The 15,957-nt window shown below is 34.5% G+C and overlaps 1 protein-coding gene across 1 annotated transcript in view; it reads right to left on the reverse strand.

Annotated features, from left to right (window-relative positions):
* AGTPBP1 (ATP/GTP binding carboxypeptidase 1) overlaps positions 1-15,957 on the reverse strand; it is a 169,221-nt gene that overhangs the window by 11,691 nt on the left and 141,573 nt on the right. The window contains exons 24-25 of the mRNA XM_082656425.1: positions 15,604-15,780; positions 11,486-11,646 (exon numbers count right to left, since the gene is read on the reverse strand). Of these exons, the coding sequence (XP_082512551.1) occupies positions 11,486-11,646; positions 15,604-15,780 (338 nt within the window). The remainder of the gene's footprint in view (positions 1-11,485; positions 11,647-15,603; positions 15,781-15,957) is intronic.

Consider the following 15,957-nt stretch of genomic DNA (forward strand, 5'->3'; position numbering starts at 1 on the left):
TTAGATTCCAATTATTGTTTCTAAAACTAAAGTATCTTCTATTAAATGAAGCAATGGTATATATACTAAATGGAACAACTGGGAAATTATTTTTTGTAATTATCAAAGATTCACTTTGAATAAGTCTCTTACCTTTTTCTTAAGTTTATTTAAACAAACTCAAATGCTATGTGCCAAATACCTTCGGGTTTATGGTGTTGTGAAGACTAATTATTTGTCATTTATAAATGAGTCACTGATTACCTTGACAAAGGCATTTAATGTTTATTATTCTTGCCGCTGCAATTATTCCAAGCTTACTTGATATAAATTGCCTATAGAAAATAAATTAGTTCACAACAAATAGATATTCTACCTTGAGAAACAGTTAAACCTGAGGAAGACAAAATTAAATTGAGGGCTACTATGTGGAATAAAACCATCCACATTGTACACAGAAACAAAAGCATAAATTTGACAGGGGAAGATGGGTTCAAAAGTTTTTAAGGGTCAACTCACTAAAAAAAATGGGAAGAATTTATATTCATTCAGATGATACCTCAGGTTCACATTAAGACCAGGAAACAGAAAGTTACCAAGGACAAAGAAAGGATACAAAAGAAGAGTACAGACAATAAAGAGAAAAGGACAGGAAGGTAATCTTAGTAAAAGTAGGTGGTTTCCTAGTTCCATCTCTAACACCATAATTTGCCTTTTTCACTCCAATATGGAAATGTGGCTTCACCTGCTACTGATTCCATATTCAATCATCAAGACCTCTCCACTGCCGCCTGATACTGTCTCCTCAAACAATCACTGCCAGTTACCTCCTTATTTAAGCTCTCATCGTCCTCTCAAACATGAATGATTCCAAACAGTTTCCTCAAGGGTTTTCTTGCCTCTACATTCCCAGCTTCAATCAACTCTTTACACTACTTTCAGGCAAAAACTACCAATTAGCATACTCCACCCAGTGGCTTCCAAACTGCCTACTGCCTAAAGGATAAAGTCTAACATCCTTACACTGATATTTAGGGTACTGTAAGACCCTTCCCCCAACCAACAAGCAATCCAACCCAATTGAATCTGAAAATCTTACATAGCAACCTACTACTTCCTCAACTCAATATGTGACTGGCACTATGCAAGGCACCATTAGACAGGGTTGAAAGGCATAAATATGGTCCCTGAGGTTAACTAGGAGTTAGCTAGGTAGGTGTGACTGACAGACTTCTCTCAGAAGCTGGTTTAGACAAGTACATGCTTTGAGATCCTTATTATCCTTGCTCTAACCACAGAGCAATGATAGATAAAATATAAAACAGGAAAACAAAGAAGACACAGATGCATACAGAAACAAGATAAACATCTCCTTGGACCAGAAAAAGCATAGAGGCACAAAAATAGGTCATGGGTCTCCTGAATTCCAGGTCCAAGAGCAGGCAGCAGTAGCTCCTTCAAAATAACAGGGAGGCTTAAATGTCCTAGAGCCAGGGAATTAAACCCAGACTCATGGCAACCAAGCAGCTGGAGTGAGGCTTCCCACTTTAGAAAGGAGGCTGAAAATATAAGGCTGAGACTTCTGCCTAAGGCTAAGATTTTATAAAGTTGCAATTATTAAGTCAGAAAAAAGGAGACAAAGCAGCAAAGTCAGAACCCTCATGAACACAGTCACTTGTCCAGCAAAATCCCCAGTATCGTTGAAGGATGGGAACTAGGAAATACAAGACTAATAAAATGCTAGCGTAAGCTAATATAAGCTTGGACTGGAGCCTAGAGCGGGCCAGGTAGAAGCAACACAAAATCATTAAGGGCAGAGACTTGAAAGAGCTGGGGGTTTGGGGGAAGCTCTCATTTAATATGAGCTTGCAAGTTACAAAACTCTTGAGAAACTGTGATGAGCTTACCAACACAAAAATAATGGCATGATCTACAAATGACTAAGAAAGTGTTTAGGGTCTTCAAAGAAGGGAAGAATAGTAGCCATAAGAATAAACAAGGAATCATGAAATTTAAAAATGCAGAAACAAAAAAGAACCAATTAGACGTGAAATATATAATCTTTAAAATAAAATACTCCCATGAGATAAACTTTAGACCAGAAACAACTAAGTTTAGTGAATTATAAAATGCTACTGAATAATTTACCTAGACTGAAGTAGAGATAGAAAATGTGAAAAAGTTGTTAAGAGACATGTGTGGAGAACAGACAGAGAAGCTCCAGTGTAGGAATTCTGGGAGAAGAGAATAAAGGAATTGTCAAAGAAGCAATTTTCAAAAAAAAAAAAAAAAAGGGTTGAGATTTTTTCAAAATTGAAGAGTCCTCAAATTAAAAGTACATATTGTCAACCAAGGTATATTCTTTTTAATATACCACTCCTAAACACAATGCACTGAAACTGAATAGCACTGAGGATAAGGATAAAACCTTAAACAAGTGGAGGCACAGACATTTTGGTACAGGAAAAAGTAAATGCAAAGACACTGGGATGATAAAAAGATTTTCATGTTCTAGAATAGCACTACTCAAGGTATGGTCCACAAATTCTTTGTTATTGGTCCATGGCAACAAAAGCCTAGGAATTAAAATGAAGTGTTCAGAAACTTTTACAACAATTTTACATAAAATTATGTGTCTGGTGACTCTAATAACAGGAAATTGGAGCTTATATTTGCATTCCTTGGGGTGCCCTCTTCCATTTGTATAGTACTTCATTCTTACTGTATTTTAGTCAATTATCAATCCATAACAAATTGGAAAATAAAAACTAGACCTTTGCTAGTTTAGGAGCACTGTCATAAAAACTAAAAAATGGTCAGTGCAGTTGGAATGGTAAGAATACAGAGAGAGCAGGACAAGCTAAAGGGGGAAAGAAAGGTATAGATGGCTCATTCTGGACCTCAGAGACTCTGATAATGGATATAGGCCATATATGTGGAAAATAACTGAAGGACTTTAAACAGGACAGTGACCACTTCGTACAAAGAAACTGGAGGATACAAAAAAGTAAGGAAAGACCAGTCAGAGGCTATTTGAGTAGAGCAGGCAAGAGATGATGGCAGCCTGGACCGGTGTAATGGCAGAAGTGGTGGAGAGAAATAGAAAGACCTGAGAAATATTTTGGAGGTGAAATCAAAAAGCCCCAGGTGGTGGATTGGATTAAGGGTAAGGGAGAGAGGAGGAGATGCCAAGAATAAGATTTCTTACAAGAGCAATTGGGTAGAGGGAGGTGGATACAGATGAATGGGTTTGTTTGGGGAGAGGTAGGGGAACAGAAGTCATGAGTTGAGTTTTAGACAAGTTAATTTTGTGTCCAAGTGTACAAAATCAAGTCGGAAGCTGGATATGTAAGTCTAGAGCTCAGAAGAGAGGTCTGGAAGATTATATGTATTTTGGAGTTATCAAGACACAGATGTAATTTAAAATCACTGGAATGAATATCACTTATGGAAAGTGTGTAGGGGGAAAAGAAAAGTTGAAAGAGGAGAAAAAGCGAAGAAGATAGAGAAGAAACACTCAAAGGAAAGTTTTTGCACACCACAACCCCCGTTTTTGGCCTCAACAAATAAACCCAAGTGATCTGTGTTACATTTACTATAGCTTTTATTTCCAAGGTAATTGTTATCAGTGATTGCCAATGCACAGCAAAACTAAAGGATGATTATCAAAAGCTAGGAGAAAGAGGAAAAGGTGAGAAATATGTACAACTTCCCTCCCACCCATTTTACCAATAATGCAAATAATGACAAGAATTTACAATGATTCTTGAAAAGTTTCCAAGAAGCAATAAAAAGGACAGCCAAATGAGTAAGCAAGCATTTTAAAATAAGATTTTAAAATCATAAATGACAGTAGCTATGAGGAAAAGAGCTTTGTCAGTCTTGGTGGTGGGGGAGCAGTCTTAAAAGCAATAAGTATATACCGATAATTCCATCGGAAACTTTGGAGCTAGCTAGTTTCATCTTCAGCCAACAATCAGAACCTCTCTCATTCCTCCTTATTCACTCTACCCATATTAGAAACCAACTAAAACAAAAGAAAATAAGAATAACAGAAATCTACATTCAAGAAGCAGTACTTTGAATAACTGGACACCAGTAGTATACATTAGAAGTATCAACCTCGAAGAACAACTCCAGAAAACTCTTGCAGTCACATTTTCCCTCAACTTACCATAATACCTGGTGCTTACAATACAGAAGTATTACACTAGCATAAGCTTCTAAACATTTTGAATTTTAATATCCTGCATAGGATATATCAGTTATCATTCCTTGCTTAAGAACATGTACAGTTACTACTTCTCTTCTATAAAATCCACACTAGCCTTCCCATGAAATTGAACACCTTGCTCCCGTAATGCCTTCTTCAACATTAGCTTTTCTAAGCTCCAAGCAATCCTTTCCACCTTACCTAAATTAGTCTACTTCTTATTGCCAACTTTGTTTTCTTCATGTTAGCTCCTATTTCTTTACCAAGACTCATTTACTATCTTTCAAGCCCTAGCTTAAAACTTACTAATTTAAGAAATTTATTGCACATAAATCCAGGTGATTTTAAATTATTTACTCAGTAACTTTTTTCTCAATATGTCTAGGCAATTTTTAAATTTTGTTTTTTTAAATATATTAATGTATTTTCTGTATTTTTTATAATTACCATCATGCCCCTTCACAAATGTAAATTGTGCTTTTTCTATTATACTGTCAGCTCCTTTCAGAACACTATCTTCTGGGGAATAACAAAAGGTATGAAACACAATGAAGAGCTCATGCCATGAGACCATTCTGTCAGGCTGGGAGAGGTGGCTGTTCTCACTAATGTGCAGAAATGAACAGAGTCAATAAAAATGAAGAATTAGGGGAATATGTTCCAAACAAAGAACAATAAAAATATCCAGAAGCAGATCTTAATGAAATAAAGGTAAGTGATTTACCTGATACAGAGTTCAAAATAATGGTCATAAAGATGCACACCAAAGTTAGGAGAGTAATGCGTGAACAAAGTAAGAACTTCAAAGAAGAGAGAGAAAATATTAAAAATTCCCAAACAGAAATGATAGAGCTGAAGACTACAATAACTGCACTGAAAAATGCAATACGATGGTTTCAACAGCAGACTAGATCAAGTGGAAGAAAGCATCAGCAAACCTGAAAACAGCAGTGGAAGTTTTTCAAACAAAGGTGAAAACAGAAATAATGAAAGAGTGAAAATAGCTTAAGATATGCATTATAGGGGTTCCAGAAAGAGAGCAGAGAAAAGGAGGCAGAAAGGTTATTCAAGAATTAATGGCTGAAAACTTCCCTAACTTGGGAAAAGAAAGAGACATCAGACAGCTGGATCTAGGAAGCCTAGAAAGTACTAAAACAGATAAATCCAAAAGGACCCACACCAAAACACATTATAATTAAATCATCAAAAGTTAAAGACAAGGAGAATCTTCAAAGTAGCAAGAGAAAAAGAAACTCATTACATACACAGGAACCCAGATAAGACCATATAAACAGATTTTTCAGCAGAAACCTTGCAGGCTAGAAGGAAGTAAGATGATATACTCAGAGTTCTGAAAGGAAAAACTTGCCAATCAAGAATACTCTACCTGGCAAAGTTGTCCTTCAGAACTGAAAAAGAGATATAAGTTTTCCAGATAAACAAATGATGAAGGAGTTCATCAACACTAGACCAGTCTTAAAAGAAATGCTAAAGGGAGTTCTTCAAGCTGAAACAAAAGGATACTAATTAGTAACAGGAAAACATGAAAGTATAAAACTCACAGGTAAAGGTAAATATATAGTTAAATTCAAAATATTCTAATATTGCAATGGTGATGGGTACATCACTTATAAATCTAGTTTGCAGGTTAAAAGACAAAAGTATTAAAAATAAATGTAATTACAATAATTTGTTAATGGATATACAATGTGAAAAGATACAAATTATAACATTAAACAAAATGTGAAGGAAGGGGAAGTTTTGGTATGCATTTAAAGTTAAGTAATTATCAGATTAAAACAGACTGTTTATATTTAAAATGTTTTACGTAAGGGTGGTGGCCTTGGCAAAAAAGAAAAAAAAATGTTTTATGTAAGCCTCAATGCACTGCCAAAACCTATAGTAGATACACAAAAGATAAAAAATTCAAAGCATACCACTACTGTAAGTCCCCTACATACAAACAAGTTCCATTCTGAGAGCACGTTTGTAAGTCCAACAAAATTAGCCTAGGTACCTAACTAGCACAATCAGCTATATTGTACTGTACTGTAATAGGTTTATAATATTTTTCACACAAATAATACATAAAAAACAAACAAACACAAAAAATAAAATATTTTTAATCTTACAGTACAGTACCTTGAAAAGTACAGTAGTACAGTAAAACAGCTGGCATACAGGGGCTGGCATCGAGTGAACAGGCAAGAAGAGTTACTGACTGGAGGAGGGAGAGGAGAGATGAGAGATTATAGAACTGAAGGATCATTAGCAATGGGAGACGGAGGGCAAGCTGCAACTTCACTCATGCCTGACGCTGATGACATAGGTTCTGGTTCCTTGCTGGATTCAATTCTATCTACCCTCTTGAAAAAATGATCCAGGGATGTCTGGGTAGTAGCTCTTTTTTTCTCATCATAGATGACACAGCAGCACTGGATTGCATTCTGAACGGCTGCTGCAAACTTCGTGTACTATTCTACATTCGGCTCCTGTGCCTCAAAACTAACAGTGCCTCCTCAAATAAAGAAAATCCCCTTGCCATTTCCTGTGTTGTGAATCTCTTTGGTTCTTCAGTTACTTCTTCTTCTTGTCTCTCTTCATCCTTTCTCTGGGTCTCCAATTCCATCAGGTCTTCATTAGTAAGCTCCTCATGTTGCACAGCAAGGAGTTCAATGAAGTCGTTCCCTTGCAGATCTAGCTTGAAATAAAGATACTGTACTACTGTACTCTATACAGTACTATACAGTAAAGTACACAAAAGCACAACCACTTGTAAAGGATGCACGCAGATGACAATGTACACCAGACACATGAACTAACTTACATGATTGGACATGTGAACACACGTTTCCATCTTTGAAAGTTTGCAACTTGAAGGTTCGTGTGTAGGGGACTTACTGTACAGAAAATTATCAAATCACAAAGGAAGAGCGCAAGAGAGGAAGAAAGAAACAAAGGAATTACAAAATAACCAGAAAACAATTAAAATGACAACAGTAGGTCCACACCTATCAATAATTACTTTAAATGTAAATGGACTAAATTCTCCAATCAAAAAACAGAGTGGCTGAATAAATAATAAAAGAGACCCAACTATATGTTGCCTACAAAACACACCTCAGTTTCTCAGTTTTAAGGACACACATCAACTGAAAATGAAGTGATGAAAAAATAAATTCAATGCAAATAGAAACCAGAAGAAAGCACGGGTAGCTATACTTATACCAGAAATAAAAGACTTTAAGCCAAAGACCAACAAGAGAAAATAATAAGGTCATTACATAATAATAAAAGGATTGGACTTCCCTGGTGGCACAGTGGTTCAGAATCCGCCTGCCAACGCAGGGGACACAGGTTTGAGCCCTGGTCCGGGAAGACCTCACATGCCATGGAGCCACTAAGCCCATGCACCACAACTACTGAGTCTGTGCTCTAGAGCCTGCGAGCAACAACTACTGAGCCCATGTGCCACAACTACGGAAGCCCGCATGCCTAGAGCCCATGCTCCACAACAAAGAGAAGCCACCGCAATAAGAAGCCAGTGCACTTTACGAAGAGTAGCCCCTGCTCGCCACAACTAGAAAGGAAGCCCGCATGCAACAACGAAGACCCAATGCAGCCAAAAATAAATAAACAAATAAATAAATTTTAAAAATAATAATAATAAAAGGATCAATTCATCAGGAGGATATAACAATTGTAAATATTTATGCACCCAACATAGGAGCACCTAAATATATAAAGCAAATATTAACAGATCTGAAGGAGGGAACAGACAGCAATATAAGAATAGCAATGAACTTCAAACACCCACTTTCAACAATGGATAGATCATCCAAGACAGAAAATCAGTCTAAAAAAAACCACTGGAATTAAACTACACATTAGACCAGACGGACCTAACAGATATATAGAACATTCTATCCAACAGCAAAAGAATACATAAACACACATGGAACATTATCCAGGGTAAATCATATCTTAGGCTACAAACAAGTCTTAATAAAGTTAAGAAGACTGAAATCATATTAAGCCCAACCACAATATAAAACTAGAAATCGATTGGGAATTCCCTGGTGGTCCAGTGATTAGGACTCTGTGCCCTCACTGCTGAGGGCCTGGGTTCAATCCCTGGTCAGGGAACTAAGATTCCACAAGCCGTGTGGTGTGGCAAAAAAAAAGAAAGAAAGAAAGAAAAGAAAACTAGAAATCAATTAGGAAAACTGGAAAATTCACAAGTACATGGAGATTACACAACATGTTCCCGAACAACCAATGAGTGAAAGAGAAATCAAATATTTTGAGAGAACTAAAAATGGAAACACAACATACCAAAACTGATGAGATGCAGCAAAAGCAGTTTTCTAAGAGGGAAGTTTATAACAATAAATGCCTGAAAAAAGCAAGATCTCAAATAAACAACCTAATTTTACACCTCAAGGAACTAGGAAAATAAGAACAAACTAAGCCTAGAGTTAGCAGAAGGTAGAAAATAACAAAGATCAAACAGACATAAATGAAATAGAGACTAAAAAGAAAAAAAAGATCAATAAAATTAAGAGCTAATTTTTTTTTAAAGATAGAATAGACAAACAGTGAGACCTTCCAAAAAAAAAGAGAGAGAAATTATAAATGAAACAGGAGACATCACATCAGATACCTCAAAAATACAAAGGATCATAAGAGACCACTATGAACAAATATACACCAACAAACTGGACAACCTAGAAGAAATGGAAAAAATTCCTAGAAACATACAAGCTACCAAGACTGAATCATGAAGAAATTAACAGAAAATCCAAACAGACCATTTACCTGTGAGGAAACTGAATCAATACTCAAAAACCTTCCAAGATAACCCCAAGACTAGACGGCTTCAATGATGAATTCTACCAAACATTTAAGCAAGAAATAATAGAAATTATTTTCAAACTCTTCCCAAATTAAAAGAGGAGGGAACAACTCCAAATTCATTTTACAAGGTCAGCATTACCCTGATACCAAAGTCAGAGAAGAAATTTTAAAAACAAGAAAATTATTGGCCAATATCCCTGATGAACTTAGATGCAAAAATCCTCAATAAAATGTATTAGGAAATCATATTCGACAATACATTAAAAGAATCATACCTAAACCATGATCACCTTGCACCCTGAGATGCAAGGATGGTTCAACATATGCAAATCAATCAATGTGATACACCACATTAACAAAATGAAGGACAAAAATCATATAATCATCTCAATAGATGCAGAAAAGCATTTGACAAAATTCACCATCCATTCATGATAAAACTCAACAAACCAGCATAATAAAGGCAATATATGACAAGCCCACAGCTAATGTCATACTCAACGATGAAATACCAAAAGCTTTTCCTCTAAGATAAGGAACAAAACAAGGATGCCCACTCTCACCACTCTTATTCAACACAGTACTGGCTTGAGCAATTAGGCAAGAAACAGAAATAAAATGCACCCAAATCAGCAAGGAAAAAGTAAATTTTCTCTATTTGCAGTAGACAAGATATCATATAGAATCCCTAAAAACAGCACAATGTTAGAAGTAATAAATGATTTCAGTAAAGCTGCAGGATACAAAATCAATATACAAAAACCAGTTGCATTTCTATACACTAACAATGAAACATCAGAAACAGAAATCAAGAAAACAAACTTACTATAGCATCAAAAATAATAGTTAGGAATAAATTAACCAAGAAGGTGGAAGATCTGTACACTGAAAACTGTTAAGACACTCTACTCTTATGTTCAAAGCAGTATTATTCACATAGTCAAAGTATGAAAACAATCTAACTGTCCATTGATGGATGAATGGATAAAGAAAATGTGGTATATAGATATACAATGGAATATTCAGCCTTAAAAAAAAAAAAGGAAATACTTTCATTTGCTACAGCATGGATGAAACTGGAGGGCATTATGCTAAGTGAAATAAGCCAGACAAAGACAAATACTGCATGGTGTCACTTACACATGAAATGTTAAAAAAATTAAAAAAAGAATTGGAAACAGAGTAAGAAAGTGGTTGCCAGGGGATATGGGGCAGACAGAGGACGCAATAGGGAGAGGTTTAGTAAGAGTGATACAAACTTTCAGGTGTTGAGATGAATAAGGTCTGAGGAAATAATGTATAACATGGTTATACTAGATAACACTAGATTGTATAATTGAAATTTGCTAGGAGAGCAAAACTGAAAAATATTCCCTCACACACAGACACAAAGGTAAACATGTGATGTGATGGATGGGTATGTGAATAACTCAATGGGGTAAATCCTTTCACAATGTATACATATACCAAATCATCACAGTGTACACTTTAAATATCTTACAATTTTATTTGTGAATTTTACCTCAAAAAGATGGGGCGGGGGAAGAATACATGAAATAACTTAAAAGTAGGCTTCTAAACATCAATGAGAACAACTTTATTTATACTTATTTATAAATAAATATATTTATTTCCATTATCGTTTAGCAAGTGTTTTGAAATATAGAGAATGCAGAGGATCACTGCCTCAATTATCACATTATATAAGAATCGAGTTCTAATTAATGTTTTACTACACTTAAAACTACTAAATTGATATATATATATATATAACATAGCTTGGCAATAAATTAACAAATCTGATGTCAATGTCCAACAATAAAAATCATGTAGGTTCTATAAAATGGGACTATTCCTACCCATATGTATCAAACTATAAAATGCTAAACGCTGCTACTATGATTAAAAATTGTGATACTAAATTATCTCTGAGCCAATAACCGATCAAATTTTACATATACTGAATTTTAGGAGCAAAAGTTTACCTACTCAGAAGGATACTACTTGGCAGATGTAGTTATATTTCCAGAGGGATATTAAATTAGCTGTTTCTAGTAGATGTAACCAGAAGGTGACTGGAAAGCCATCTGATATTTGTAGATTATCAACAAAATAAAATTTCTTTTGAACTATGAATCTTGGCTCCAAGCCTTCTTAATTTACATACTTATCTGATATAAGTAACTGTTTTCCACACTGCTTATTTTTAAGTTAAAAGTAAATCATTAAGATCACTAAAACAGCATTCCAAATATAAGGATATTTCATTAAAATTTTATCCAAATACCAATGTTAAAAGAAGCAAGACTTATGTATATTAATTCTAAAAATGCTCCTGGCTGTCAAAATCTCTGTGCCTTTCCTCTGCGTAACTAATTTAATGAAGTTCAACAATATACTACCATATAACAAAAGAATAAAACAAGTATGTCTTACCTAGTTACTTTGCAGCTCGATTCAATCAAGTCATTTTCAAAGTCAAGCAGGCTAGAAGGCAGATTATATTCCAGTGGGGATGTCAGTCTTTTCAAACGCAATAGACCAACACAAAATTTTGCTCCCATCTCTTCCAATTCTCGAGTACCAATCTGTAAACCCTAAAAATAAAGAAAATAAATAAATAAACAGGTAACTAGGACATTTGCTATCCTCTGGCTATATCTCATTTAAATTACATAAAAGGAATTTGTAACTATATTAATAAAATAAAAGGCTGGCATTTTGTATGAACCTAGGACTGATAAGCACAGTGTCTTAATAACATAAGATTATTTTAAGTCACAAAGGAAACTGTCTTAAAAAACCATTTCTAAAATGTCTATGCTCATTCACTGCGTGCAAACTATTTTCACCAACACACTGGGGAGGAAAAAACAGATAAACATCTTGTGGTTAAGTTATTCTTGGAGCTCATGAGTGAAATCATATTTTTACAAGATCTTGCTAGTACTTCTTGTAATCTACTACTTGTATGCCGATGTTGAAATATTATAGTGCTACCATCAAGGCTCCAATTTGTATACTTGAACATTACTTTATACATACTTTTCCTGAATGATAAAAAGAAATTGCTGAGTAAAAAACAAAAGAAAGGTAACTATGTCAAAAAATAATCAGACGAATCGAAGCTAATGAGGCAGCAGTAAAATAAGTTCTTATGTTCCATGTCAGTTAAGAACGCCCATTTCAAAGTTGGTCTACTAACGCAAAAACAAAATTTTACCACAACCCTGTTTTAACCAATAGTTTCTCAATAAACAATATATACGGTTTACCAAGAGTTAAACATTACCAAATAAAAGGATAAAAATGGACTGTAAATCAAGACGTTGCTTATCATTTAATTCTCAGATAAAAATGAATCTCTAAAATAAATGCAATCCTTACACCAACAAAGGTTGCAGGCGTAGATGAGAGCAGACTAGACTTTCAATGACCAGACTAAAAGCACACAGTAACTGAAGAGATAAATTATAAAAACTTTTATTTACTCTACATAACACATGCCTTCATAATAATGATTGACTGATTGTTTAAATAGTTTGGCCATCTCCAAATATTCTAAGAAATGTGACCTAACTGACTTAGAAAATGCATTTGTCTTCTTAATCTAAAAGCTTTAGAAAGGCTATGCCTATTTCTGAATTAGCTCATCAAAAATAAAACTAAAGAATATTTGATGCCTAAAATTCAGTAATGTAAGAACATTCTTGAGGGTGAAGAAATTTGTTTCTTAAAATATTATTAGACTTTCACAACTTATTAGCTAATATTAACAAGTTTGAAAAGTATACGTTATGTGTAGGGGGGAGGATGGGGGTATATGGGAATTCTGTAGTTTCCACTCAATTTTTCTGTGAATCTAAAACTGCTCTTTAAAAAGTTTATTGGGACTTCCCTGGTGGCGCAGTGGTTAAGAATCCGCCTGTCAACGCAGGGGACACGGGTTCGAGCCCTGGTCCGGGAGGACCCCACATGCCGTGGAGCAACTAAGCCCGTGCGCCACAACTACTGAAGCCCCCATGCCACAACTACTGAAGCCCACAGGCCTACAGCTCGTGTTCCACAGCAAGAGAAGCCACCGCAATGAGAAGCCCGTGCACCGCTATGAAGAGTAGCTCCCGCTTGCCGCAGCTAGAGAAAGCCCGGGTGCAGCAACGAAGACCCAACGCAGCCAAAAATAAATAAATAATATTAATTTAAAAAAACTTTAGAAAAGTACATGTTATGATCAAAGCATTGAATTTTAGATGTAAAAAACTTAGCTTATTATTAGTAGTAAGACATACTTCTCTCAATAGGAGTTTTAAATCAATGTAAGTTTATCAATGGAAATCACGTAAAGTATATATATGTGTCAATGTAAATCGTATAAAAGAGAAATGACTATATGTTAGGTATCTATTTTATTTTTAAAATTTTATAAAGTAATTTTTAGAAAACTCGTCTAATGTTTTGTTTCAAAATATATTTTAGCAATTTTTAAAACGTAGTTTTTTCAATGACTAAATAAATTTATCAAAACACAAAAAGAACATTTAAAAAAATCCAATGAAAGTCTATCAGTAGAATCCAAATATAGTAAGAAAGTGCTACTATTATTATGCAACAGATGATTTCAAGGGGCATGCAAGTCTCAGCTTCCCTGACTTCTTCTCTCCCTACTCCCAGAGACTAGTTTCACAGACACTGATACTTTAATTTACCTTCTCCAGCCGGACTGCATCTCTTTAAGAACAAATAATTTATAGTCTATTTCCCTAAATCATAGGAACTACCTATGGTCCTTTACAAAAATGACTGTCAAGCTTTTTTCCATCCCACACACTTACAGTCCACTAAAGCAATGATTAGGAGGCAGGGTCTGTGGGCTGGAGTGCTCGTGCTCCTCTCTTACCACAATCGTGCCTTTGGTAGTCTAAAAGACACTGTTTTACAATATTTGAAGAGATTTCAAAAGATAGCACATTTTGGAAGAATAGTATACTGTGGTCAACCTAAATCTTAGGGAAGAGTCACTCTACAGAAAGAACTGAAATTTCACTAAGTTCTACCCATCTAGGCCCCCAAAGTTTGAACGCCAGTTGCAAAATCTATACAATTTTCTTCCAGTTTGTTACAGACTGGAAAAATCATTTAAGCTCTCCACTTGAACATTTTGGCATCAATCATAATATGTTTACATTTTTAATACTAACCAATTGGAAGATTTTTAACTCTTTCTAAACATAAAGTTATAATCACTTTTATGTGACATATATGAAAATCACTATGAGATTCAGATTCCTCTTGTCCATGTCAAAAAAAACAAAACACAACAAAACAGAATGAGTGGAATAATTAGCATGACACCTGAAAAGTTTTTTGTGGCCAAGGCAAGAAAAATAAATATCCGGGTTTACAGTTGCTTACCTAAGGTCCAATTCATTGCCTTTTAAGTTCTCAATCTTTTGTGGTACATACATACAATGGAATATTACTCAGCAATAAAAAAGAACAAAATAATACCATGTGTAGCAACGTGGATGGACCTAGAGATTGTCATACTGAGTGAAGTAAGTCAGACTGAGAAGAACAAATATTGTATGATATCGCTTATATGTGGAATCTAAAAAAATGGTACAAATGAACTTATCTACAAAACAGAAATGGAGTCACAGATGTAGAAAACAATCTTATGGTTACCAGCAGGGAAACACGAGGAGGGATAAATTGGGAGATTGGGATTGACATATACACATTACTATATATAAAATAGATTAACTAATAAGGAACTACTGTATAGCACAGGGAACTCTACACAGTACTCTATAATGACCTATATGGGAAAAGAATCTAAAAAAGAGTTGATATATGTATATGTATAACTGATTCACTTTGCTGTACACCTGAAACTAACAAAACATTGTAAATCAACTACATTCCAATAAAAAAAAATTTTAAGTTCTCAAACTTTAAAATTAAAAAATTCAAAGTCACCTAACATTTAATTACTCTTAAATTTCAAAAGTAAAGTCTAAACTCATTGTTTCCCATAAAAGGCTATGGTACCATAGGAGGAGGAGAAGAGGAGTCTTAGTAAAGAAAAAAAAAATTAGTGAAGGAATATGCATTTAAAAGTCACACACACACAAAGTCTAAATTAAAAAAACTGAGTGTAATGTGTTTATTTCTAAATGCATAAATATATATTTACATCCAATAAATTAAAATGATAGAACATTTTATTAATAATGTACTACTTGCGCAGCTCATTAAAAATTACTAACCGTTATCTAAATGTGTATTACAGCATGCTTTCTTAAAAATTATGACTGTAAATAGACTCAACCAAGATTTCATAAGGATCCAAAGCAAGTCATTTAGTTCAGAGAAGTTAAGAAAAAACAAAACAAAAAACTGTTCTTAAGATCGCATATAATTCAATTCCATTATTGCAAGTTACATTTAGCTCAGTATAACAAACATATCATTTAATACATACTTGAAAACTACTAGAGCATATATGGAAGACTTGAAAGATTTTTATGGCTGGAAGTCCTGAGATGTTTTACCTTATATTTTCCCTGATCACAGCCACACAAAGTACTCTCCATGGTATAGCTTCTTTGTACTCCTATCTCTCTCCAAACTACAACACGTGCTGTAGATTCTTTAGATTTTTCTACTACGAAGCTACAGCTGCTCATGCAAAATGCTGGGGCAATATGGCTCAGAATCTTAGGCAAAGTCTGCAAAGATAAGAATGATAAAATATTTCAAGAGCTTTCTTTTTTTGTCATTTAAAATTATTTTAACTTCTAAATTTTGAAAAATTTTGATGAAAGCATAGTCATTAGAGCAGTCACATGGATCTTCTTCCTATATCCCTTGCTATTCAAAACACTGAAAGAATCCTTACTAAGTTA

The sequence above is a fragment of the Grampus griseus genome (assembly GCF_964374135.1).
Source record: "Grampus griseus genome assembly, chromosome: 6".
Lineage (NCBI taxonomy): Eukaryota > Metazoa > Chordata > Mammalia > Artiodactyla > Delphinidae > Grampus > Grampus griseus.